This window comes from Catharus ustulatus, chromosome 20 (genome assembly GCF_009819885.2).
Source record: "Catharus ustulatus isolate bCatUst1 chromosome 20, bCatUst1.pri.v2, whole genome shotgun sequence".
Taxonomy (NCBI): Eukaryota; Metazoa; Chordata; class Aves; order Passeriformes; family Turdidae; genus Catharus; species Catharus ustulatus.
This window is the reverse complement of record NC_046240.1, coordinates 6242511-6270100: the sequence shown is the minus strand read 5'-3', so window position 1 is coordinate 6270100 and position 27590 is coordinate 6242511. Positions and strand designations below refer to the sequence as shown.

The window sequence follows — 27590 nt, the reverse complement described above, 5'->3', positions numbered from 1 at the left end:
TGTCTGCTTGTGTTTGTGCAGTTCAGATTTGGGAGCTTTGTGTCTGCCTCATGCAGTTTGCAGACTGTGCATTGCACTTTCCTAGGTTGAATTTTGTTCTGACTCCTCTTACTTTGCTCTCTCATCTGTAAAAGCAGGATTGCTACTGAAAATAAGCAATAAATGGCTGTGTATGCTCAGGTGTAAAGGCTTTTCAAAAGCAAGACAGCTGGCAGCACACTGCTGTCCTTCTGGCTTGGACTTTTTGTGATAGACAATATATTGATTGAAACTTAAATAGGGAACAAGAGTGTTTGCTGACCTTGTTCTGGTGACAGAAATGTCATTTCAGAGTGAGATTGTGCCTTGAGCTTTTACAGGGACCTGTTGTCCTGGGCATAGGATCAAGGGAGTTTCTCCTCCAGTAAGGATTGCAAGATAGGTAGTAGTTGCCATTTAAAAATTAGATTTTTAAAAAGAAAAAAAAAAGGAAAATTGCAATTAAAAGAAGCAAACTCATAATACATAGGTTGGTTAAATGTGCACAATTGTAAATGCAGACAATAATTTACAGGCTTTTCTCTTGAAATATTAGTGCTGCTATAAGAAGCCAAGCATGTGTCTGAAAACAAACCAGACTGAAAATGAGACAGATTAAATTGACATTATATATTTCTTAGCTGTGTACCAACTACCCAAACAAATGCTATGAATTCTGTCATATATGATGGAAGCTAGATAAAAATTTTATAATTGCTGAAGTGAGTCACCTAGTTAAATGGCACTCCTATATGGACAAATTGATTTCAATGCAAGATTAATGGCCTTTTGCTGCTGGTTTACATGCCTGCCAAAGACCAAACTATGTTGTTGCTAAGCATCATTAATGGATTAAAATAGGGGTTCTGCATAATTCCTACAGTGTATCTTCAAACAGCGTGTTTAGTTTGGCACTAGCCTATCACTTGTTAGCCCTACTAACACACAGATCAGGGCAGCTCACAGGTGTGAGGGGGGTTAATGCAATCCCAGGAACTCTTTCAAAAGCTCACAAGTTTTCTTGTGGATGACCTCGCGGAGCTTGCGCACGCGCCGGACGCTGGAGGTGCCCACAAAGCTGTCTGGCTGTAGCACGGCCATGCCATTGTGGACATCCCCCATGATGATGAGCTGGCCATCCACTGTGGTCATGTTGGGACATGGGCAGCTCCAATCCATGTTCAAAAGCGTGATTTCTAGTGGTTCCTTCCCCAGGAATTTTAATCCCATTTTTTCATCCTTGAGAATCTCCTCCACCGTCACCAGGGCGTGCCCCGAGTCTTGGTCTTCGGTCAGCTCCGTGATGCGGCCCAGGATGACAAAGTCGCTTTTGCAGAAGCTGGTCACCAGCTTCTGGCGGGGTTTGCAGGCCTTGCAGTGCGTGTTCTTGGGGAAGGGACACATCTCCTCGCAGGCCTCCCGGCTCTCAAAGTTGTTCTCGTTGCCCCCGCAGCCGCCGTAGATGAAGGACTGGCACTGCTTTGTCAGGCTGTTGTAGGCCCACCTGGGCTCGTAGGCCTTGCAGTGGCCTTGAAGGGCTGGCAGGTTGCAGATGTTGATGGGGCCGTTCATGCACGTTAGCATGCAACTCTCGTAGGTCTCAAAGTGGTTGAGGTTGCTGTTGCAGTTCCCGTAGATGAAAGTAAAGCAGTTGTTTTTCTTGGCGTCATAGTACCAGCGGGTCTGCTCCTCCCCACAGTCTTCGCTGTCCGGCTGCTTCAGGCACTCGTCGGTCGGAAAATGTGTTTTGTTCTGGGAAGCTTCCTTGGATGTGGGCTCTCCTCTGATGACTGACAAAGGGAAATCTGCCCGCAGGAGGCCACCACTGTTCTGGGCAGTGCAGGTGTAGATTCCTGCGTCCTGCAGCTGCGTGTTGTAGATGACCAGCTGGGCGATGTTGGTGACCACGACGTTCCCTCTGACGTGGTTTGGCTTCATGATGACTTTGTCCTTCCCATCCACCTGCTTCTCCCACGTGATTTCTGGCTTGGGTCTCCCAGTGACATCACAGAGGAAGCTGACGGTCTCTCCCACGTAGACAGACTGATGGACGGGGTTGTTCACCAGCGCGGGGGGCAGGATATCAACCACTGTTGTCTCAGAGTAGGCGGTGGTGGGGCGAGCTGTTGTTTCTGGGGGGATGGGGCTGGTGTTTGGCCAGGTGAGATGGTACCTGCAGGTGACCACGTTCAGAGTAATGCCTTTGATGCAGGCCTCAGCATCCATGTAGCACTTATTGTAGTAGGTGAGCCCGTCAGAGGCACAGGTGAAGCTTGGCTCCTTCTCACACCTGTCCTTGCACTTGCAGACGGGCTGCCCGTCCCAGATGTCGCACTCTGAGCCTTGCTGGATGCACATGAAGCGGTCACAGGTTGCCTCTTTGGGCATCCCCACAGGCCCCTTCTTGCCCTTGATGTCCATGTAGCGAGCGGCCACGCAGCTCTTGGTTCCGCAGACATTGGGGCAACACTTCTCAAAGGTCTCGCACTCCTGTGGGGAAGGAAATCACCCTGATCATTACTGGGAACAGAGAAAAGGCCTTTTTGGAGACTGGGCAAGCAGAGAGGCCAGAAACTCAGCTCTGCCACAGATATCTGTGGTCTGAAACTCAGTGCCCCTGCTGTCAGTGAGGAGAGACATCCCTCAGCGTTTCCCAGGGGGTTCTGAAGCGCTGAAGGAGAAGATTCTTGGAAAGGAAAATGTATTTCTGTTTCTTAAACACAAACCTCCTCATAAGTCTCTACCCCAGAGTCACATGGACTGCTTGACTATGAACCAAGTCCCCCCTTCCACACTCTCTAATATGCCTGAAGACAAGCCCTGAGAAAAAAAGAGCAGATGGAAAGTCTTATCATATGGCTGTAGGCAGTAATCCTTCTTATTTTCCACAGAAGTATGTAAAGTATTATTTGAATTCCCTGGGACTAACAGCCGGCTCTTGGAGGTGAAACTGCCAAGGATTTGTAATTGTTCACATTGTAGAAGAAATAATAGAATATCTCAAAAGTAAGGCAATATGTGCTCCAAAAATAATTTTTCTATGGTATTTAGAAAAACAAACCCCAAACAGCTCATTATGGCTTCTCTGTCCTATTTTAGTCCTATTTTCAAGAGCAGCATCTCTCTTCTAGTGATTTATTACACCCCGCCTCGGCTACAGTCAGCTCTAAATTGTGGTTAATTTTAGCAGAATTTTCATCTTCTGAGCAGAAAAGGTATTTGATACGTGTGAGCAGGGTTGCAGGGTGGTTATGGATTACTTCAAAGGACCAGGAAAACTGCTACCATGTGCCCAACAGGTCACACTTCCACCATGAGTTAAATCTCTACAAGCCCCCTAAAATCCATCAGCTTTCTCCATAAGTGAGAACAAAATGGTTTTAAGCTACCAAGCTAAACAGCTTCTCCTGAGTCCCGTATCCTTTCCTTATTGGGAAAAAGATGACCTAATAGCAAAACTCCTTCCCCATTTCCAGCTGCACATTACTAGGTTTCAGAAGCAAAGCTAGAAGCCAGGATTGGGGAGGTTTTCAGCTGGGGTCAAGGAGTGTGGCTTGGCAGAGCCCTTGGTTGCCTGCAGTACTCTCACTCCATCCAAAGTCCCAGGACTCTGTGCTGCCACTAGGCAAAAGGAAAATTTGCAGCCAGTGGCTTTTGGCTTTCAGGTTTTGACCACTCAATTATTAAAACATCATCATCTGCTGCTGCTGGGGTTTTGAAAGTGTTTTAGTGTTCATTGCTGCACCTGGTAGTTGGAACAGAGGTAGCTTATTTGGGAATGGCAAAAGTAGAAAGAGCACCTTCATTCCTAACACATGGGATCCATCTGAGCAAATGTCTTTGTTTACTTATAGCCAGAATTTTTTGTCTGTTTTTTTCCTCCTTTTTAGCATTGCAGAAACAACATACAGAGCACAAACCCAAACACTTTTTTTCAGCACAGTAAATATTCCTGTCAGCCAGGTTTGGGCTGCAGAAGCATTGTCATGGGACATGATGTAAGAGGTAGGACAAGCAGGTATTTTCAGTTGCCAGCTTGAGCTGGCAGTGCTGACAGGTTGAAAAATGAATTTTATAGTGGTAACCTAAACAGGTTTTGAGCTGGGAGCATCCCACAGAACATCTGCCTGGTCATTTTAGCCATGCCCTGTTCTGCACCCCAAGCAAGCTTTGTGCTTCAAATGCAGCAAAAGCTGATGATTTACGTGTTAAATTAAACTATTTCATACAGGATTCCTCTCAGGAACATAAAACATTGATGATGGCCCCAACAAAGATAAATACTACAGACTGGCCCCAGGGCATGCTGAGTTCTGGAGTATCAAATTCAGACGTTTCTTTTGACATGAAAACAAGGAAAAGGATCAAACAGAGGAAGCGCTATACCCACACCAGCAAAAGTGACAGCTGGCACACACCTCCCCTCCTAACTGATAACCCATCAAACCTTTTCTGGTTATTTAGGTCACTCCAACTCTATACATTTGCTGTCTGCATTGGGTCCTGCCTGGTGCCAGCGCCCCTCAGCTGGGGCAGAAGGTTCCCCCCGACCCCCCGAGAGCAGAGACACAGAGATGTGCATCACTCACCAGGTCAGCCTCGCACTCCCTCTTGCAAGTGCTCTGCGCGTCGACCCACAGGTTGGGGTTCATGTCATTGGGGCATATCCCAGCGTGCGAGTAGCGGATTGGAGGTAGGGCTCTCCCCTTCAGAGAGACCTCCAGAAGCAAGAGGACACTGCTCTTCCCCAGCAAGATCCACATCCACCGAGTGAGCAGCACCAACAACATCTCAGAACTTCTCCAGGGCAGTGGCAGTGTCTGAGCTGGAAGTAGTTCTTGTTTGCTTGGGGTTGCTTTTTTTTTTTTTTCTTTTTTTTTTTTGTGGTAAGCCTTAAGTTTTTGAGGAACCCAGATGCACCTGACTTCAGTAAAAATTTCAGCAAGCTCCTCTGCTGCCTCTGTCGATAGTGCAGTTTGGTCTGGACCTCATTGGATTAAAGGTCCTAGGAAGTTCACCCCCTTATTTTAAGAGAAACGCTACTTGTGCGAGCAGAGTTAGGTCTATTTATACCCTGCCTCTGTTAACAAGTCAGAAAAAGTAAACTTGATTTCTTTGACAGGCACACGCTTCCTATGTCCTGGTGGCAGTCAGACAGATTTGTTGCAAGAAAAAAAAGCTGGAAAGAGTTCAAAAGGCTGGAACTGGCATGGTGGGACCCCTGCATGTTTCTGAATGCAGGGAGGCCTTCTTAACCCCTTTAGACCTAAAGTACTTCCCTATGCTAAGAATGGCATTTACTTCTGAAAGGGGACTTGTCTAAGTAACACGGACCCGCAGTCAGGGGATTTCCCCACGGCAAGGGGCTACACAATCACTTGCTAAAAGGAACAAATAATAGGATTGAAGCAATTAAAGCCAGAATATAGTATTTTAACAAAGGAAGTAGGGAAGAAATAACTTGTTTAAACTTAGGATCAACAAAGCAGAATGTCTTCGTAACTTCTCCCAGGGCTCCTCCGGGCTTTTTTCTTCTCTTTGGTTGGGAGATTTCCATGATGTTAAGTTTAATGCTGCCTTCCAGTCCCACCAGGAAGATGTTAAAAGTGTCCCTGAATTCCTCCATATTTCCTGACAGCCAGATCCCATTGTACAGTGCATTGCTGACCCCTTTAACAGCAACAACAAAAAAATAGTAGAAGTTAAACTCTATGGAAACCTGCATAAAGGAATGTACAGCATTTTTGCATTGGGGGCTGGGAGGGAAACTCAGTCAAGCTGAGTTCCTCATTCCCTGATTATTACAGCAAGGGGCTGATCCTGCTCGTGCTGAACACGTGCCAAAATCCAGAGATGAGTGGCAGAATCCGGGTGGCTCAGCACCTTCCAGGATTGGGGCCTCTGGGCTGAGTTTTGGGCTAGCTTGGGTGGATCCTGCACATTGCTCAGAGCCTCCTGGGAGGTTGGGGTAAGTTTGCATCACACCTGGAGGCTCTGCAGGGCTGGACCAGCAGCTGGGAGGGAAGGGTGAGCATCCACCCCGTGCCCAGTGCTGAGAGCTGCAAAGCCAGCCAGAGTCAGCCCTAACTTTTTTTTTTCCACTGTGTTTATAAATCCTGGGTTGTTTTTCATGGCTGAGTTTGGACCTGATTGTCCCCTGAGCGATGATGGCTGCAAACCAGTACAACCAGCAGTGAACTGGGTCACCATGGGGCTCCTGCTCGTCCCCTGGGGCAGCAGAGCACAGTGACCTGCTGGTGTTCCCCGGGATCACCTCCGGGACAAAGGGAGCCGACCTGCCCCGGGCTGTGGCATTTCTGTAGCAACCCAGGCTTATAAAAGGGGCTGTTGCAGCTCTGATTTGTGTGCCTGCATTAACCATATGCACAGTATTTGAATTTCATGGGACGTGCAGAGCGAAGTTGTCCAAATTAGCTATTTATAAGGAGCGAAGTCAACTGCCAGGCAGCAGTTTGCAGTTGATTTATTCACTCTGAAACTTTAGAAACCTGCATGACACTTGTACAAAGTGCGGCTGTGCGCTAAATGTTTTATTCAATACTTGTTTACAAAGACAAATGCAGCACCCTGTGATGCCTAAAAAAGCCAACCAAAAATGACACATTCCCAAAAGGTACTTAAAATTCTTACAGCTCTATTAACAACAAAATCACATGTATGAGAGGCTCTGTTGCCTAAACAAAGACACTTTATATTGTAAGACTGACTACAGATAAGCTTTGAAAGCAGCTGTATGTGGGTCTTGAGGAGTGCTGGGGAAGCTGCCTTGTTCACCTCAACAGCCACTGCACATGCAGGGAGTTTTCCCTCAATCCATGGCATTGCCACAGAGTACCCATGGATATGATTTTCCCCTGCCAGCTTTAATGTTTTATGGCTGTTTTACCCCCATACCTGGATCTTACAGCCCCCATCTCCTCTCCTGGTGCCAGACAGCCCCGTCCTGGCCAGCTTTGGTGAGTGAGACACACTAATGTGGGCCACCGTAGGTGGAACTCTGTTCCAAACAGGAAAAAACAGCACTATCTTATTTTTAACTGTCCCTAACCAGGGATCCCTTACCCAGAGGCACATTTCAGCTGTGGAGGAGCAGAGTGGGGCTCTGAGAAATCAGATACTGGTTTGCATCAGACAGACAGTGCAGCCTTCTGCTTTGCTGTCCTTCTCTATCCACAGGGATATTCTCCAGTGACAGGTAAGTCTCATTGCAATTTTCTGCTTTCATCTCTGAGAGATCATGTTGCTGGATCAGCCCTTTGGCCACTTGAGCTCAGCCAGGAGAGAGGAAAACATTGCCATAAATCTCCCTGTGAATGTGGGCAGACAGCTCTGGAGGGCAGGGGAAGCAGTGAAGGCTCCAAACAACCCTCGACAGCTGCCCCATTCCTGCCAGGACATCGCAGAGATGCTGTTACCCAGCCTGAGCAGCACATCCAGGAGGGAAACCACTCTACAGGCTGGCTCAAGGACAGGGGGGATCCTGAGTGTCCCAGCATGGGCAGCAAGCTCTGACTAATGAACTCACTGTCTTCTGGGTTTCACTGAGGGCTGCTCACTTGCCTGGTTTAAGTTAATTTAACTCCAGTGACCTCAGTGGATCTGACTGGACACTCCAGAACATGACCAGTTAATGCACAGTTGTGAACTGGGGTCTCTGTTGAGGTCTCCCAGTCCAGTTTTTCTGTTCCTCCTTGTGTACAAAGCACTGTGCATTTTTTCTTTAATATAAGCAATAAAATAATCCCCATCCTCCACTGCTATGAACAAATCCATTATGAAAGCTGATTTTATGGCTTATCTTATCTCAGCCACATCAGATACTGATGTCATAAAGGTCTTCCCAAACGAGACCAAGCCTTAGAAGCACCACTATTACTACCCCAAAATACCCTTTCTGCTCAAGATGCTGGAATGAGTCTGCTGGATGAGGAACTGAGATGAACTCTGGATCTCAGATGGACAAACCTGAGCTCTGATGGCACAAACCAACATCCTGGGTCTGTTCCCAGCAGTGGACACATTGGTGTGTGACCAGCCCCCGTCCTGAAAAGCCCTCCTAGGGTGCCCAAGATCTAGAATTGTTAATCTAGAACTGGCTTAACTTTTGTTGGGTTTTTTGTAAATTATAATTTTTTTGTCCTTTTTCCTGCCGTCGTCTTCTATGCCAAGTGTTGACCCAGTGTGTGGTGTGGCACCTTTGAACTGAGGACAGAAACAGGATTCTCTGGTGCTCAGAAAAAGTATAATTTTATTTGGGTATTTTTCCTTAAGCCACTGCTAAAGGAGCAGCAAACTGTTGATCAGATTTACTAAGCCAGCAGTCCTCATCTGGAGTTACTCAGTGGAGGGTGGATTGATTTGCTGGTTTTATTGTGGACGGCTCTTGGCAGGAACCATCACCCCACTATGTCAGAACTCCAACTCCCATTGATCTCTTCCTCAGCACAGGGGCCCTTCCAGCCCCAGCCTCTCGTGCTCCCTGGGCCCGCTGCCACTGGCAGCCGGGTTTGCCAACACAAACAGGAGCCACCCCCTCTCCAGACAGCCTGTGACTCATCTCTGCCGGTGGCACTTTGCTGCCTGAGGCATCAGACCCTACCAGAGGGCTCCTGGCTGAGCGGAGCTGCCATGGATGTCCCCAGCACACGCTGCAGATTAAGGCCAGGGGTGAAGGGTGGATGCTGGACCTGCTCTGCCTCTGAGGGCAGCATAAAGCAAAGACTGTCTGGTCCTTGAGGTTGCCCTCCTCCTCCTCTCACAAGACAGCTGGTGACAGCAGGGCCTGGTGCCAACTCCCTGCACTGCCCACAGCATCAATCAGCCCCTTCTTCCAAATGGGACACCCAAATCTGCCCTGCCCACAGGACCCCTGGTCAGTGACCCTGGTTTGGTATCCACAGCATCAATCAGCCCCTTCTTCCAAATGGGACACCCAAATCAGTGACCCTGGTCATGCAGGCAGCTCTAAAGACATGCTCTTCTTCAGCCCCACCATCACCATGCACCTCTCTAGGCAGCTCCTTGTCCATGCACAGCTGAAAATATGATGCCTGTATTCTAAAAAACACTGTTTCATTTAGACAGTAATGAAGTTCCAGGCTGTATGTAAAGCTTGCTGCACTTAAAGCTGATAGCCAGACATTTGAAAGGGAACGTCACTGCCAGATCCATTTTGGTGCACGGCTGCCAACTGCTTGTCTCAAGCAGGAAGATTGCTTCCACAGAGAAAGATAATGCCTTGGAACCTCAGCTTTATCTTACTTTGGACTGCAAAGAGTCAAACCATCCCCTTTGAGTGATATCCAGAACCTCAGCAGGTTCAGGGGATGGCCAGGGATCCGAGCTTGGATGCCTTTCCACAGCCCTCAGAAGACCACACGTCTCGTGCTGGCTGGATGGCTGGCTGAGCGAGGAGGATTTTTGGCAGCATGAGATGCACCTCTGAACATCAAAGCACAGGCAAAGGCTGCTGTGCTGACCACATGCTTTGGGACACATGCATATGGGCCAGGCAGATTTGGGCTGAAGGTGTACAGTGGGAGCAGCCTGTCTGGGTCCTATTTCAGCTCTCTTCATATGCAGAATTAGCAGCAGAGGCATATTTCAGTTTTCCCCAAGTTAAGATAGAAATATCCCTGTGAGCACCCAGAACTAACAAGTGCTGTTTTGATTTCTGAAATAAGATATCTGAGCAGATCCCAGAGAGCAGAGAAGGCTCAGTAGGCACATTTGGCATGGTGATTGCTCACCCAAAGGAGCTGCTGTTGATGTGCAGGCTGCCTCACGTGCAGCTGCTTGGTAAGCAGGAGTTAATGTGGTTAGACAAAAGGGCTCAGTTTGGGGGGGAAAATCAATAATGTCAGGGAGTTTATTACAGGGTTATGGGCCACCTGCTAGAACTCAGCATTAGGCCTGTGTTGCATTGTGTTGAGATGAGCTGATGGCACTGCACTCAGACAGGGCTAGTGCTAGAATTATTATTTTATGCCTCAGCAGATGGCTTCTGCTCAGGGGTTTTATCTTTGAGTGCAGACATACGACTAATCATCATTTGCTTTCTGTTTCTCTGCTAACGTAAGCTGGGCAGGAAGCAATTGCCAGCTAGATGATGGTTCATTATTGTTTGGTTTATTCTGTCTGAAACAGCACAGCAAGAGGCACCAAGGATACAATGGAAGATAATCAAGGAGATATCCATTATCAGTGAGATATGGGGAAAAGCTGAGCTCAGAAGCTTGTCTTTCACCAGCCCATCTCTTTCTGTCTCTGTTTCAGAGACAAAGCCTAAGATATCCCATAGATAATTTGGAGAGGTCATGTTGGTATCTTCGGATTGTCAAGATTGCAAAGATGAAACATTTGGAATGGGTTCATCCTGCCTTAGAGCAGGATGATCTAAATCACTTCCTAAAGTCCCTTCCAGCTCTGTTCTCTGTCACTGTCAATGCTGAGCAAGACCTGCTCCATCAATTAAGCTTTGAGTTAAGGAAATCTGAGGTCTGTAATGCAATCTGGAATACCAAGAAACAGCAATCACAGCCACAGTGGCATCAGTGCAGGGCCAGCACTTTCTGTGTCAGGCCCTCTCAGCTACCTGGTGTACAGACTGTCACCTGCTGAACATGGCAAATACAGATACCATGGACACACAGAGCCTTGAGCACCTTGTTTTGTTGCAGGTTTTAGGAGTTCATACTTAGTTTTATGGCAAGCTTGAATAACAGCACTTTAGGGAACTGGCACCAAACCTGTGGTGTGCATATGGAGATGTTGCCATGGCTTGCAGCACTGCTAGGGCTGTGTGAGCCATGGCATAAAATCCTCGGGATTTAACTGGTATATTTGTTGTTGTTCTTTATGACTTCCAGTTGTTCTGCTTGGTTCCAGCTCGGTTTGAATCAAAGCTCAGGATAAAATGAGGTGAGTGCTCAGCACATCTTTCACCAGAGCTGGTGGTGTTTCTCCAGACATGTAAGTTAGTTCAGTTACCCTGTATGGAGCTAATGAATATTACTGAACCTACTGCACAGATTCACTTCAGTCTGCAAATGACCCTAGTTTAACCTCTCTTATTTCCTTTCAGGAATTTAAAGCTGGGAGGAAATCACTTGCTGAGTATCAGCAACAGCCACGAAAGGTTGGAGTCCCAAGACCCTGCTTCCAACCCCATGGGCACCATTTCCTTCTCAAAATGCAGGTTTGATATAGAAAAGTCACATTGCTTTTGTTGGTGATGTGATCCAATTTATATAAACAGGAAGGTTTTAACCTGCTGTACTAACTTAATTTAACCCAAGCCTTAATTCCCTGTGACTTCAGCATGAAGGAACTATCTCTTTGTCAGTTGGGGCTGATATTTTTCAGAAAAATTATGAACCTTTCAGTGGAGGAGAGTTTGTGAGGTGAGATTAAACTGCTGCAGATTTGCATGATTTTGTGCTCCATTGTGAGACTTTACCAAACCCTTGAATCTGTGGAAGTTTGGAACCCTCCTTGTGGCTGGGAGTCTCTCCAGGCAATGCAGAGCAACTCCCAGTGACTGGGCTTTTCATCAGGCAATGAATGTTGGCTTCTCCAGACAGCCTGGAAGTTCCACAGCTCCTCTGAGGGTTTGGTATCCAAAACTTCACTATAAACAAGCTAATTTTCACAAAATGGAACTATTTCCATTTCTGCAGATACCATGAAATCCCTTTAGCAACAATTCTGTCTTCTTAGAATTTAAATTTAAATTATGACAAAATTCCTTTTGAACTGAAGAGCTCTTGCCCTGGTTTGGCTTTGCTGGCTGTTAGCAGTCCTGGCTGTTACACAGCACATCCTCTGCCCGTGCCCAGAGGGTGACCTCTGCCAAGAGCACTCCCTGCCTTCTAAGCTAGGCACATTAAGAGTCTTTCTAAGAGGTGAACTATTTTGTTTTTGTATGCCCTGTGTGCCACCAGACACAAGGCATTACTCAGTCTGCGCTGGTTGGGCCCAGACAGCAGCAAACAGAAGGAGATAGGGCAGCTCTGTGGGGCTGCTGCTGCCTGACTGGAAGCACCCAAAGGAGCCGAAGTGCAGGTGTGGTTTGTGAAGGTGCTCTCCTGCTTTCATTCAGCAGCACACCTGAACACAGGCTGGAGGAGCCAGTGATGTCTGCAAACCAGTGATGACCCACTTCCACTGATCTTTTGAGCAGCTAGCCCATCCTTCCTGCCCTGGCAATGGGATGTTTGTCTGCATTTAATAGCTTTTTTCACCGCTGCTCTTTCTGATTCCAGCTAATTCAATACACATTCTTATTTTGATCTTTTATTTTTTTCAGAGTACACCTGCAGCCCACAGCACAGCAGGGTCTCCTGAGATGCAGCACTTTCTTTCCATGGCAGTTTTGCAGATAAGGGGTCCTGCCTGACCCGATGGTGGTTGGCACAGTGATCCTAGGTTTAAGATTCACGTGGTTTAATCATTCCAACTTCCCTGGGCCTTTAGGGCCAGCACTTTGGGCTCAGTGCTCTGTCTCACCAATTGCTGGGATTGTGTTTAATGACAGATGCAGCAGACAGTCTTTGAGCTGGGGGTACAAAGGAACCAGAGCATCATTAGCAGTGAGTGTTTCAAACGCTCTCTAATGGCCTGATTTTTCTCCAGTTGAAGTCGATGTAAATATTCTGCCGACTTCAAAGGGGAATGGGGTGAGGTTACGGCCAAGTACTCTTGGAAATCCCACCCAGTGCTTGATTTTTCTTGACCTGAATGGCAGTTCAGTCAGCTCTGTTTCCACAAAGGAGCTTTCAGGAGTCCTGGAAAAGCCGCCGGAGTGCTTTTAGCCCTGGGTTCACACAGCAGCAGCATGTGAATTGCGGCAAGGCTAGAGGCCGATTCAGCCCTCCCAAGTTCTGACTCCACTTCTGCAGATGTCTGCCTGGCACCACTCTTGCTCTCTCCTCACTGCCTGTGGGGGAGTTCAGGGCAATGGGATTCCCACGGAGGCACTTCACTTTGGTGGGGTGAACTCCTGCAGCACAATGTGGGGCACCTTCACAAGACCTTTGGCTTTGCTGTGCATCAGCCAGGAGAACAGGCTGGTCAAAATGCCTGGAAAATCTTTACAATGTGGCATGAGTTGTGGCTTTGTCTCTTCCCAGCACAGAGAAAATGCTCTTGAATTCTTTTTCTCCTTTCTCCCCTTTTTTTTCTGGGGAGGCATGTTTTTTTCTTTCATAATTTTTCACATTTTCTTTTGTGTTTGTGTAACATTATACTTGAAAAACTCTATGAGAGTGGAAAATAAGACTTCTCTAAACATTTCCAAATATTTCCATTGACTAATTTCCTTTTGAAGTCAATCAGATTTGGAGTTATCTCCACAGGAACTGTTCCTGTCTTTGTCACTGACTTTGTGAGCCCAGACCACTTGCTCTCTGCACTACAGCTTCCACCTCCCTGAAGGGGACTGTAAGGCTCTCAAGTGGGTCAAGTGACACCAATTTATCTTTGAAATCCCAACTTCTCACCATTTTAGAGCTGAGTGTGAGTGTGAGGTGTGATTTGCTGCAATTGCAAAACTGTAGGGAAGAAATGGCAAATGCAAAAAGCATTTGTTCACATCTCTTAAGATGAAGTTTAAGCACAGTCCTTTCTAATACACACACACACATTCACACACATTTTTTTAAAACTTTGCCATGGCCAGAAACCTAATGCTGTAATTGTTTCAGGATATATATTTGTACTTTCTCAGCTCCTTTTTGATTTGTCTGAGGAATCTGGTGTACCCCTGGCCATAAAAACCAGGTTAGTGCACAGTAGAGGCTTTCATGGCCACTAATCTTGATGACAAAACTATTCAAACAAACACTTCTTGTGTCACCAATATATATTATGTAAAACCTTGTGACTTTGATTATGTGTCTATAATACAGATTAGTCTGTTTGGGTGTTTGGTGCTGACCTCCAATAAGCTCCTAAAGTATTAGCAAGAATTTGCAAGTGACAGGCAGGCAGAGGTGCTGTTCTGCCTAATCCCATTCTCAAAACTCTGGCTATATATGTCTGAACAGTTTCTGCTGCTTTCCTTGAGGCACCAACCAGGTTCTTTCTTTCTCAGCCCCCTCCCAGCCACCTTTGTCCTTCTTTCCACTGCTGTAATGTGACACAAATGTTGGAAAAATTTCACTATCCTTATGGATTACAGCCAGGGAAACAGTGAGAACAAATTTAGAATAGGAGGCAGAGAATGTACCAGCTGGGAGGTGATGCTGTCAATCTCCATGGAGACCTCTTTAGTTACAGCTTTGCTAATTGCTCTGATGAATTGTATAGTGCCTGGTTGAAAGCCTGGCCAGCTCAATGGAGAGTTCCAAACTGACTGGCTGTGTCTTGTGCCCATGAGGGATGCACAGGGCACAGCCCCTCAGGGTAACCAGTTAAGATTTGCACTGGGGGCTTCTCCTTGATGGCCAAAACAGCCTAAGGAGAATCCAAACACCTTCATCTGATCTTCTGCATGACACCAGCTTCTTCTAAAGAAAAGAGCTCGGGAGAAATAAATGTATATCTTGTCTTAGCAAAACAATTTTTTCCTCAGGCACGCAAGTAAAACATCTCTGTCATCTTGTGAACTCTCTACAGGAATCAGCTCCTGCAGGAGAAGTGGAACAGGATCCACAGAAGCCTTTTGACTCCAAATGCCTAGACAGGACATGCCTCTATGCAGGATTCAGGGAACTAGTTATATTTGCCCCTTGTCCCCAGGAAGAACATGTTTCATGGATTAGTAGAGCAAAGGGAGGGACTATAGACATGGGCTGAGAGGAATGCAGCCAAAAATCTGGAGAAAAAGCGAAGGCAGTCCCTTTTCTGCAGTTTTCTGGGTTAGGATGTCTCTGAGCTCAGGAGGGCTGACACCTGGGGACACTGGGGACACTGCCACAACCCCAACACAGGCAACAACCATCCTCAGGGGGAGACATTTGGCTCCAAGGCACTGCAGCTCAGGCTTGTCATTAGTTGAAGCCAAACTGGCTTTAGGCACTAATCCACTGAACAATTTCCAGTTGTTATCAAAATCTATTGGACTTCTTAACCACGAGTCCCTGAGCTGATGTATCACACCCCTCAGGTTCCAGCTCCCTGATTTGTTTGTTCAGAAATTATTTATTTGTTCTACAAATAGAAACAATGTTAAATTAACAACTGAGAAAAAAAAAAAAATCAGCCTCACACCATGCCTGATTTCTAAAGGGATTTGGCTGCCTGAGCAGATCTTTCCCTTGCAGATCACCATTACCCCAAACATAAATTCCATTTTCCAACCCCTTGCTGTCAAATTTCACTCCATGCTGCAGACATGTGCAGCCGTGTGCATGGGTGTGTGCTCACACCTGCTTAAATGTCCCTCTTTAGACACTCAGCTCCCCTTGAGCCCCTGCCGGATGCTCAGCAGGACTGAAAAGTGTAGCAATTCCTGCCGGGTGATTTAGTTAAATAGCTGTCATTTATGGTCAAAAGAAAAATGATGAGTGAGTTCCCTGTAATTCTAGAATTCACTGGAAGAATTTTTTTTAATCTCATCCAAAAAATAGAGTAACTATTCTTGAGTAAAGTCCTATCCACCCTGTCTCAGGTGCACATCTTGCCTGGCAGCTGGCAGCTGGAAACTTTTTTGTTCAAAGCTCATTTTCTTTGGATCTTTTGGCAGAGAGCAGAACACAAGGGGCATCTCCAGAGGATGGTTTGGCTGTGTTGTTTCAGACCCTTGCCCTGGGAGGAGATGAATCTGCCTCTGTGCTGCATGTTTCCTCCCATGAAGTGAGTGTTGGTGAGACAGGCTCAGACTTGATAACACGGAGGCTTGAATTTAACATAATTCACCTACAGGCTCTCACAGGGGGCTTGCATGGGGTCAGCACAAAAACTGCTATAGCATAAACGGCTTCTCATGTGACTTTCACTTCCTCCTTTGAAATTGTCTCCTCTGCCTTCAAACTCTCATTGAAAGGCCCAGTGTGAGCAGCACAGATTAATTTAAATCCAAGTGAATATTGAGCTTGACTTTTAATTCCATCTTTATTCTCCACCAGTCCTTCCATTTCCCTGAGCTTTAATCCCATAACAGTTTTAAATCTGCGTGTGTGCATTAAGTATCACATTTAAGGTTTCTGACTATCCCTAAATCTCATTTCTCACAAGTCCACAACTGTAGTGTTGGTTTAAATTGCCAGAAACATTATTTTGGTGAGTTGGGTGGGGATGGAGTGTCTCAAATATGATTGTACAGCTGTCAGTATCACTGTGTAACTGGGAATTAAGCCTTTAAAAAGATGTTTAATCATAACTTTCAGTGACTAAGAAGTTGATTTAATTGAGAGGAATGGAGTTATGTGGGGAAGGAGACCTGAAATGCAAAGGGAATAAAAAACTTCATAACTTAAAAAAAAAAAAAAACCCAGGAGCAAATAGCAAACAGACAGACCATGGTTTCTCCAGAAAGCAGAAAATAATCAATCCAGAGGATCAGGCACAGTCAGAAGCTTGCATAAAGACAGATACTAACACTTAACCAATAAAATGTGGAAAACCAGCTGTGGGGACAAAGACTGGCCCAAGCCTCCCCTGTGGTTACTGCAAGGCTGTGAGAGCGAGGCGCTGGCTCTGCCAGGTGATGCTGTGGGCCCAGGGCTACACCCAGGCTGTTCAACCTGTAAATCACAAAGAAAACAAAACAGCACTGATCTGGGCTGACACAGGCTCAGAGCTCAGCTCTGAAGATCACTGAAGGCCAAAGTCATTTAAATTTGGGAGGCAAAGTGGCTGCTCCAGCCACGAGCACCATGTGCAATTGCCAGCAGCTTCCAAAGGTGACATGCATGTGTGCCCTGCACAGGTACAGCCACAAACCCAGCTGTCACATGAGAAAGGAGCAGGGAAAGGACAAGCTCCTGGCTCTGCTGGGAGCTGGTGAGTGTGACAGCAGTGCCAATAAATGGAGAGGGCACACACACGTACGAGGGGACTGAGGCTCCATGCGTGGGGCACGAGCAGGAGGTTCATGGCGGCGCTGGGGAACTCACTGCTAATCCTCTTCCACACAGCCTTCCTTGGGGGAGGAGATCTCATGACTCCAGGGAGAAGTACATTGTGTAACTAAGCAATGGTGAACCCAAGCTCCATTTAACAGGGTTTGGCACAGGTGCAACAGAGTAGGATACTCATCCCAAGAGAGCGTGAGAGAGAGCATCTCAGTGCATCACCCGCCGGCTTCGAGTCCTTAAAAGCCCTGTGTGGCTTTGGGAGAGCAGCTCAAGTAGAGGGGAAAATAAAAAAAAGAAAAAGAAAGAAAGAAAAGAGCCCATAAGCCCCCAGACAGCAGCTCCCTGCACTGGGTTTCCCTGCACTTGGGTGGAAATGTTGCATAATGTCCCTTTGCACCACACGGAGCTCTGGATCAAAGCTGTATGAAGACACTATGGATGTGCCAAGACAAATTTAAAGGCATTTCACAATTACAGCAAGAAGCACAAAGCCACACTCCGGGCTCCTCTTGCTGTTCCACTGTGACATCTAGTGGCAGTGGCACTGGAGAACACCACAGGAATGGTGTTCCTGGTTTTAGGCCTGTCCTGCACTTGTCTCCTGAGTAGATATGTTCCATCCATCTGAGAGTTGTCTTGTATTATTTTGCAAAAAGCTCTTTTGCCACTAATCCTACTGGAATTTTACAGATGTAAAAAGTCGGGATTTAAAGCTTTCACAGTGTGCAGGAGGGCATCCTGCTTTTTAGAACATATCACTAGGTCTCCACTTGTGGGTGCCTTGTCTTTGGTTTACAGCTTCATGGCACAGACACTGAAAAAAGACAAAAGGGACCATGGGTTAAAGAGTGATAATTTAAGATGCATTAACTGAAAAATAAAATGAGTTAAAATACAAATATTCAGGTCACAGCAGTGTCCAGCTGAGGGCTGGTCTTCCAGGTCTCTGAGGTTTGAATTGGCAGTTGTCATCAGGTGAATCTTGTTTGCAAAATATTCTCCAAATCCAGTTGTTTTTCATACAGTTTGTTGAGTCTCTTGGTAGGAGCTGGGCAAAAATTTTGTCCAATCTGTTGCATGGAATCAAAAGCATGTGATCTGGTGTGAAAAACTTGCCACAAGGTCACCGTGTATAGCAGTTAAAAATGTCACTGCTTGATCCTCCCTCCTGCTTTCATGAGGGTGGTTTGCAGGGCTGCTTCTCTCTTAGAGAAACATTTGGCCTGTGGGCCTCTGCGTCTCCTGACTGATTAAAAGGAAGATGAGTGTTTGTGTTTTGAAGCTTCATTTATATAGAGAGATATTCAGGAACTGTTTGGATGGTAATGCTGCAGGCATTGTCTTCATCTAATGGCCACAACTACTAGAGAAGGAACAGCAGAGCAAAGCAACAGCAACCCAAGTCTCAAATTAAATGGTACGTTTAAAATAATGTCACTAATAAGAAAAGCAAGCAATAAAACAGAGGCAATGAAATGAAAAAGCAGCTTAGTGAAAATTTCTCCTTGGTGGCAGACACTGAGGCCAAAACAGAAAGCCTGGAGTTAAATCAGCTCCCCAACACATGCCACAGTGATTTCATTAAGTGTGAGCAAAACACTGGAGAAGTAAGGGCTGGGAATGGGGGTGCCAGGGCTGGAAGTGTCTGGGAACCCCATGGATTTGAAGCCATCCTTGTGGTCCTTTCCCAGCCCATGGCAGACTCACAGCTCGAAGACAGAAGCCAGGCTGCTGGTTAAAAAACACATCCAAAAAGGGCAAGGCCACTATGGTAGATTATGGGTTGGAATCAAAGACCTTGGAGGTCTTTTCCAACCTAACTAATTCTATGATGCACTTTTGCTGGCAGGCAGTTTTAACTTGCAGCTTTTACCCTTTCCCCAGGAGCTCTCTTCCCCCAAGCCCCCACACAGGGCTCAAGATGTCAGGTGAGGGTAGGATGAACCCACCAGAGGAAACACTCCAGTCTTGGATTTTAACCCTGTCCAGCCCATCTCAGTGTCTGGGGGAAGGGGGCACAGAATCACAGAATCACTGGGGTTGGAAAACACCTCTGGAGATCACCCAGTCCGCCCAACCTGTTAAGGCAGGGTCACCTGGAGCAGGTGACACAGGAATGTGTCCAGCTGAGTTTGGAATGTCTCCAGAGAGGGAGACTCCACAGCCTCCCTGGGCAGCTGTTCCAGAGCTCTACCCTTAATGTAAAAAGGAGTTCTTCCTAGTGTTAAGTGGAACATTTTCTGTTTTAGTTTATGGCCATTGCCCCATGTCTTATCGCTGGGCACCAATGGAAACTGACAGCATCCTCTGACACTCCTGGATACATTTAAATGCATTGATGAGATCCCCTCTCAGTCTTCTCCAGACCAAACAGGCGCAGTTCCCGCAGTGTCTGTGCATCAGAGAGATGCTCCAGACCCCTCATCACCCTTGCGGCCTTGGCTGGACCCTCTTCAGCAGCTCCTTGTTTTTCCTGGAGGAGCCCAGAACCAGACACAGAACTCCAGGCCAGGGCTGTTCCCTGCCCGCAGCAGCGCCAGCGCCCCCCGCCCGCCCCGGGCTCAAGATGGCGGCGGCCGTGAGGGCCGGAGCTGGGCCCCGGGGCGGGAAGGGCCCGGCTCCGCCGCGCTGAGCTCGCCCGGCCCCTCCCGACGGGCTCCGGAGCGGCGGGGAGGGGCCGCAGCCGGACCCGGCCATGAGCGGCGCGGCGGAGGCGCGGGAGCTGGAGGAGCGGCTGCGGGAGGCGGCGGCCCTGGGGGACGTGGCGGAGGTGCGGCGGCTGCTGGGCGCGGGGGTGGACATCGACTCCCGCAACGAGATCAACGGCTGGTGAGGGGCGGCGGCGGCGCGCGGGTCCCGGCGCTGCGGGGCGAGGGGCGGGCCGGGGTCGCTGCGGGGCCCGGCTCCTCCCCGCTGCCTTCTCGGCGGCCGCGTTCGGGGTGGCTGCGCTCAGGGCTCCCCCCAAACCATTTATCAGGCGCAGGGTGAGGGAGCTGCTTTGGAGACGCAGCTCTTGTGTTTGAGTCTTAGTTTTCCCATTTGCGAATACAGAAAAGCTAATCTCGGGAGGCTCGGAGATTTAGTGCTAAAGAGGATCACGATAAAAGCAGGTCGCCCTCCGTTCACCTGTCACTGCGTGTTTGCTCGAGGTCCCATCCACTCGTTTGTGTGGGACCGTAGTGGGAGTCAGGCTGCAAGGCAAAAGAGCGCCCTGCCCTGCGCAGCTGAGAGCTTCAGAACTTTACAAAGTGCCGCAGTGAAGGAAACTTTATTCCAGTTATCACTTTATAACTCGGGTGAGGAGGAGCCGGGGCGATGCATCCCAACCCTTGTGCTTCCTTCCCGCAGGACCTGCCTGCACTGGGCCTGTAAGCGGAACCATGCCCAAGTGGTGTCCTGCCTGCTGGAGGCTGGCGCTGACAAGCACATCCTCACTGCTAAGGGAGAGCTGGCGGCAGAGCTAACATCGAAACCAGACATCCGCAAGATTTTGGGAGGTTCCCATCTTAAAAATCATCTAGAATTCTTGGTCTAAACACTAGGACTTTTTAGTGCTTTTATCTGAGGCAGTAATTGGCAATACCTTGGCTAGGACCATTGTATCTCATTAGATAGCTCTGATTTATAACTGGAATTCATATTTGGGCAAATAGACCTGGGGATTTCAGGTAGGAAGGCTTTGTGCTCTGAGCTGTATCACCAGGAAGTGGTGGTCTGACCATGATCAGTATGACAAATCCCCTCAAAACAACCTTATCACTCAGTAAGTTATGCCTTCTGCGCACCTTGCTATAGTATAACTTGCTGGTATGGTTAATTTTTGCCATGTAATTCTGCCATCTTACACTTTTCATATGCACAGCAAACCCAGTTAGATGTGTGTGACACTCCTGAACGAGAGCAAGTGCCATCAACATCTAGATACTGTGCTCCAGATTAAATTTCTGAAGTGCTTTACCTTTGGAAATGTGCAGTCTTCTGCAGTTGCACTTAAATTGCTCTCTACAATGATCAGCTCTTACATCATCCTTCACAAGGTTGCAGCTAAATCATCACCCAGGCTCCTACAGTTACACCTGAAGGAATGGCATGTTCTTAATACTTTTGCTTTCTTTTGGGCAAGGTGCTCATCTCTTGGGTTTAATTTGTGGCAAACTACTAATCTGTTTTTAACATCTAAACTCTCAAGCACATGGGGATGAACTCTGTTCATGAATGTCTTATTTTTCTGTTAAGCTTTCATGTGTTTACTGGGGAATAAACACATATCACTTCTCTCCTATTTTTTATTCTGGGAGTGTGGTATCACTGAGCAGATCATTCTGAACTGCTTTGATATCACTGTTTATGTTCTGTAATCCTCAGGCAGGAATGTCACTTACTGCAGTGCTTTTAAGCAAGAGTTGAGTTTGTTTGGGTATTACAGTAAGTAGTCACTTCCCTGAAAAAACACTGGGTTGAATTTGCTGGCCTAGGTCGTAATAAACTATTTACAGCAGTGCTATTAAAAGCATTTTAAAATGAGATTCAATAAAGGACTACTGGTCATCCAATTAATTTGAAAGCACTGGAATAACACTGCTAGAAATGATGTGTCTTTCAAAGGTTATTTTTTCCCCCCACTTTATTTTTAAAATACCAGATATACTGAAGACATTTATAGGTTTTTCTTTAACTTAACAGCTACTGGCCTCAAGTATCACATGCTTCTGGAACATTAGTGTCATTCTTTGGTGACCTTGGAATGTGATGTAGTTTAAAAGACACAATAGCAAAACTAACTGTATTCAAAATGAGAAAGATCTATCCAGTAATATGATGGGTTTTTTTCTCTCTCCATCCCCTACCCCTCACTTTTGAACTTCATCAGTAGAGGAACAAACTGAATGTCAAGCAGCGAAGGATTTAAATTTACCCATTGTTGCGAACTACTTGGCCAAGCCACCATTCCCTAACGTTTACAGCGAAGAGAGCATTCCAGGCAGCTTGGCAGATTCCCAGAATGAAAGTGCTTCCATCTCTTCTGCTTCTCAGAGTGAAAACAGCCCTTGTCCGTCAGCACCTGAGGCTGAAAGCATCTGCACCCCCACGTCCTGCAGCAGCGATGAGACCCCAGCAGCGAGCGCTGCAGCCAGGCCAGTCCCTGTGCCCATCCCCACCCCAGCCTCAGTGTGTGCCAGCCCTGGGGTGTGTGCCAGCCCTGGGGTGTCCCCCAGCCCCAGCTGCCCCCCAGCCAGGCCCCCCAGCCTGGGGCTCTGCTCCCCAGGAGTGTCTGGCCAGGCTGTGCCCCTGCAGCCCAACACCTCTCCCAGCGGCACTGCCTCTGCCTATCAGCCCTTCTTCTTCACTGGAACATTCCCCTACAACATGCAAGGTAAATGCTGAGTTACAGTGAACAATGAAGTGACCATTTCACTTCAGGCTCTAGTAGAATAGAGGCAGAGATGTTGAATTCAGGCCATAGGTGCCCTGAACTTTCTTCTGCTCAATTAAGTAAAAGTCTGTGTACTGTTTACTTCATACTGTATTTTAACCATGGCAATACTTTGCAAAACAATGGAATGATCACTCCATGTAAAGTAACAACTTGACTCTGACTGGATGGATCAGTTTCAACAGCATTCACATGGTTCTCCTGTGTATTTCTGCTGGAAGCTTCTGTTAACTGCACAGTATTTCTCAGTGAGATCATAGAGATTGTATTAAAAAACCTGAATTCAGAAGATAATGGTAAATACTGTAGTGTTAGGTTTGAGTTGGTTGTCTTTTTTATTGTTAACTTTTTAATTGTTTCTCTGTCAGAACTTGTGCTCAAGGTCAGAGTCCAGAACCTGAGAGACAATGACTTCATTGAGATTGAACTGGACAGACAAGAATTGACCTATCAAGATCTGCTCAGAGTGAGCTGCTGTGAACTGGGCATTAATCCAGAGCAAGTAGAGAAGATCAGAAAACTACCCAATACACTTGTAAGAAAGGTAGGAATAGAAATGAGAGATTAACTTGACTTTGTGCTTTGCTGACATCAGAAAGGTATTTTTGTAAAAAGATTGGCAAAATGTCACCTTTGTTAAATAAAAACTGACTTAAACTGAGAGATTCAAAGGGACGTTGGACCTTTCTTAAAACTTCAGCATAACAGGAACTATTACAGCTTGACTTTTAAAAAATGTATCAGAAATGGTGCATTTAGGTGCTTTTAACATAATTGCCAAGTACTACTTCACTGTCTGCTTGCCTAAAAAGACCAAACAGTAAGGGGAAAAATCTCCAGAAATTGGCATATGAACAATTTAAAGACAGGCTGGTAAAAAATAAACCTGCCCTTCTGTTCCAAAAATATATATTCTAGAGGTCTGTAAATGAAAGTGGTCACAACTCTTGGTTAAGTAACTGCACAAATACAGCCAAATCATAGTGAGATTAAAAGAGAAAAATATCTGAGAAAAACCAAACAAGCAAACCTGATACACTTTCAATGAGTATATACAGAGTAGGATTTATTTTTTTCACTCTTTATTGCTATTACTGGGTGTGATGTCCCTGGAATTTTCATTTATGCTTTCTATAGTTATTTTAATAATAACCACCAGCTCTGTTTAAGAGTATCACATTGTTCTGTGTGTTCCTTACAAGGACAAGGATGTTGCCAGACTCCAGGATTTCCAGGAGCTGGAGCTGGTGCTCATGAGAAGTGACAGCTCTCCATTCCGGAACGCTGCGGCCGTGCTGCCGGAGCGGCCGTGCTACAACAGCAGAGCATCCAAACTCACCTACTGAGCCTGGGGCTGCAGCTGCACTGGGGACACCTGGCAGTGACACTGCTGCCTTGGGAAAGCTGCAACTTCAGTGTGTGTAAAACCTTAAGTTATTGTTAGGGTTACTATTTTAACTAATATTTTATATTTTATATTTAATACCCTGTTTGCTTTTGTTTTTTACTTGATACTGTATTCAGCCAAGGGATACCTCATTTGTCTAGTAAAATCACATGCTTCCAGTGTATTTCAAGGAAGTTTATTGGTTGTATCTGGCAGCAGGGGGGCACAAAATACATAATTATTGATATGAAAATTATGTTAAGTACACCCACTCTGACCAAGTAAGACTCATGGAAAGATTCAGGAAATTGTGTGTCTCTGTGTGTATATATGTATTTTAAATCTCCTCATTAAATTAAACAAGAGACACACAATGAATAGTTGCTCTCTAAAAATGTAAATGTACAAGTCCTTAACCTCTTGCCCCTCACAAACGCCAAGAGGGAGCACCTAGAGATACTTAATGCTCAGAAGTGGCAGGAGAAACCCTTTTACTGGGCTGAAAATAAGTGGAATAAGTTTGCCCATATTTAAATGTTTATTGCCCCTATGAGAATATTGTACCTCCACCAAAAAATACAAAAGCCTCTTGTAAATGTTCCCTAATTAAGTCTCAGTCGAGTTGAAGTGCCCTTTCAAGAGAAAGCCCTTGTTTGAGGAGATGGGGAACCCCCAGTGTCAGTGGTTTGTACCTTCTGACTGATGCGAGCCTGTGCATTACTCACACCAGGTGTCAGTACTGTCAGACAGGAAAGCTCTGGGTGGCTCTCCCCTGCAGACCAGTTCCAAGGGCTGGTTTCTGCTGTGTGTGTGAGGAGGAGCACAGCAGTGTCCTCAGGGGAGAGCACAGCTGGAAAGAACACAGCTTGCTGGCAAAGAACACACTGGATGGCAAACACAGCACGAGCAAGTAACCTGTAACTTTCCATCATGCACAGTCTACTGTCACTATTACAGAGCCTTGGTTTGGCCAGGTGAGTACTGAAAGCTGCCTCCAGGCCCTTTCAACTTTTTTTTCCTCTTCATTGTGACAAATGAAAAAAAACACAACTCTGGTTAAGCTACAGACCATTTAACTTGCATTTAAGCAAGTCAATAATAAAAATTCACCTGGAGGCTGAAGTACCTAAGTCACAGCATTGCTGTGTTCATACAGCCTGAAGCTTTTCCTGATTACCATGGCAGCCTGGAAACTTTTGGAGGCTGTTTTCTTTTTTACCAAAAAATATGGTGCTGACCTTTGCACCAAAACCCTTAACTGGGTCCTGAGGTGGGTAGAGGAGTGAAGGACTTGCTTTTTCTGCATGAGCAGCTTTTTCTCCCCTCTGTCCCCCCTCTTCCCCCACCCCAAACTGTATTGATTTTCCTTCCAGCTCTGCTTTATGAGGCTGCACTAGAGCAGAGTTTCTGCACAGCTGGTGCTGTGTTTGTTGTTGATCTGGACTGCAGTGCTGACAGTCAAACTATAAATAGTACAGCACCATGTTCTGGTAGAAGCAGCATGGCTGCCACACTCCCTGTGTCCTGCACACCAAGAGAAGATACAAACTCCTCCTGCCAGCAGAGATGCTTGACTCTGGGCTCAGGATTTCACCAAGTTACTTAGGCTTAAAATTCTTGCTTATTGCAGTGAAAATAATTATCATCCTTTCCTCTGTGTTCCACACACATCACCTCAACCCTGCTAACTTCACATTCTCAGTCCTGGTTTTTCTCCAGCCAGGAGCTAAGCTACTTTAATGCCAGAATCAACTCCTGGGAAGCTCAAGACTGTGACACAGTATGAAGTAAAATTTCTTAACTAAGGTTCCTGCTTTGTTTTTCTTGTAGGACAGGAAAGAAGGTTTTAACAATTGTGGATTTATCTTTCCAGCATAGCTTGGAGGCTAGCTCAGATTATGTGCAATAACTGAAAAACAGTAATGGCTAAATGGCTCAAAATTAATAGGAGTATCTAATTTCTTTACAGTTCCTTTATTTGGGAAGTCAGTGTAAGGACTGTCTCCACTAATTACTGAGCATTCTGCTAGAGGGCATCTGGTTTAAAAAGCTTTATTTCTCTAGTTTCCACCAAGAATAACAGTTAATGTGTTAAACTCTACTTGTAATCTGACTGTAATAACAGTAAATCTATGCATTCAGAGAAATATTTTTGTATGTTTTATGCAGTTTGATAAACTCTAGTTACATTAACTGCTTTTTGTTGTGCTTTTTCCTTGAACAATAAACTGTTGGAATGACAACTGAGATGAAGTTTACAAAGCTTACTGTTCTTCCAAGGACGATTTTTGTTTACACTACAAACTTGTACTGAACTGACATTGCTACTCTTCACTTCTAATAAACTATCAGTCTTTCAAGTACCTTGGTCTCTTCCTTTTTCAGGGTGGGGGGTAGAAGGATGTGAAGATCACTCTGGAGTGGACAAGACACTAAATACAACTTTGAAAAATCCTAAGTCATTTTTAACACCTAATTAAAGACTGTCAGGCTGTCAAAACCAGTGTGGAGAAAGCATGTAAGCAGTGCTTACTGAAATCAGCTACTTGCCTTTTGCCTAGCATGCCTAGAAAATCTGGGATGGTATTTATCCTGGGCTCGAGCTCTGAAGGTACTCCTCACAATTGTGACTGTAGAGATGTTTGTACAGTCAAATCTGCAGGCAGAAAGGCACTGTGTTTCCTATGCTCTGCAAAACAGAATTTTCCTTCATCTTCAAAGCATTAAAGACTCCCCCTGTGAGACATGTCAGAATCTGAATCCCAAGCTAATCTACTACAAGGTATCTCATTTTATCATTTTGCAAAGTAAGGGGAAATGCAAATCAACAAGTAAGTGCAGTGGAAGGTGGAAGACAAACATTCTCACCCCTGAAAGAAGTAACACATCCAGGAAGAGGCTGAGTCCTGACTCACACATTTCAAAATGAAGAGGTTCAACCAATGTCTCCAAGTAGAATTTAGCTATAATTTCACCTGCTCCCACTTCACTTTTTCCCAAGAACACCACCACACCCACTCTCCATCCCCTGTACCCTTTGCCTGCTTTAGAACAATAAAAGTCAAAAAAGGAACATGGCTGTCTGCATGTGGTATCAAACCTAGCAGTACCAACCAGAGGGGCTAAGACGCAGATTCCTCCCAAGTGCACTTGCACACACAGACCATAGAAATCAGCACAAGTTACAGTGCTGTTCTGTCCATGCCTGACTTTGGCCTGAATACTAATGGGAAAGATAAAGCTCTTTTTAAAGAATGTGAATTCATTGCCTTACAGCCACAGCACTGACTAGAACACACTGCAGTTCTCCAACAAGAACCACTCCTGCTTGCACTACAGCTTCACAGGGAAGCATGAGGCACATCTCCCTGCCTGTGTCTGTTCTGACAAACTGCATGGGGTTGTTAATCAATACCCCAAACCAATCCTGCAATGCAAATATGAGGCAGTTTGAATGACAGTCCCAGCACTGGCCTCCCTGTAAACATGCTGCTGAAGTTAAACCATTCTGTAAAGAGTTAATATCTACATTTTTATTGCAGGATTTCTGTGATTTCTTAACCAACTGCAGCAAAAGGCACTTTTTGGGGAGATGCTGAACCCAACAGCAGCTAACTGCTGCAAAAATAAGCCTCAAATTAAATCCTGATGGCACCAAAAAAACTCAAACCCACAAACAGCACAGAATAACTAAGCATCCAAATTAATGAAC

At 46.1% G+C, this 27590-nt stretch overlaps 2 protein-coding genes across 4 annotated transcripts; one reads left to right on the top strand and one right to left on the bottom strand.

Annotated features, from left to right (window-relative positions):
- Positions 1-512: 512 nt before the first annotated feature.
- Positions 513-5148, bottom strand: WFIKKN2 (WAP, follistatin/kazal, immunoglobulin, kunitz and netrin domain containing 2). Its single transcript, XM_033076932.1, has 2 exons — positions 4608-5148; positions 513-2508 (listed from the first exon to the last, which is right to left on the bottom strand). The coding sequence occupies exons 1-2, from the start codon at positions 4806-4808 to the stop codon at positions 997-999; spliced, it is 1713 nt and encodes a 570-aa protein (XP_032932823.1). The 5' UTR covers positions 4809-5148; the 3' UTR covers positions 513-996.
- Positions 5149-19716: 14568 nt separating this feature from the next.
- LOC117005341 (ankyrin repeat domain-containing protein 40-like) lies at positions 19717-26241 on the top strand. Of its 3 annotated transcripts, XM_033076903.1 has the most exons (6): positions 19742-19886; positions 20406-20554; positions 21928-22246; positions 22295-22431; positions 22860-23035; positions 23694-26241. In XM_033076903.1, exons 1-6 carry the CDS (start codon positions 19753-19755, stop codon positions 23835-23837), a joined length of 1059 nt encoding a protein of 352 aa, XP_032932794.1. In that variant the 5' UTR covers positions 19742-19752; the 3' UTR covers positions 23838-26241. The 3 variants fall into 3 exon arrangements, with proteins under 3 accessions (XP_032932793.1, XP_032932794.1, XP_032932792.1); XM_033076902.1 differs by having other exon boundaries at positions 19717-19886; positions 21931-22431; XM_033076901.1 differs by having other exon boundaries at positions 21928-22431.
- Positions 26242-27590: the final 1349 nt, after the last annotated feature.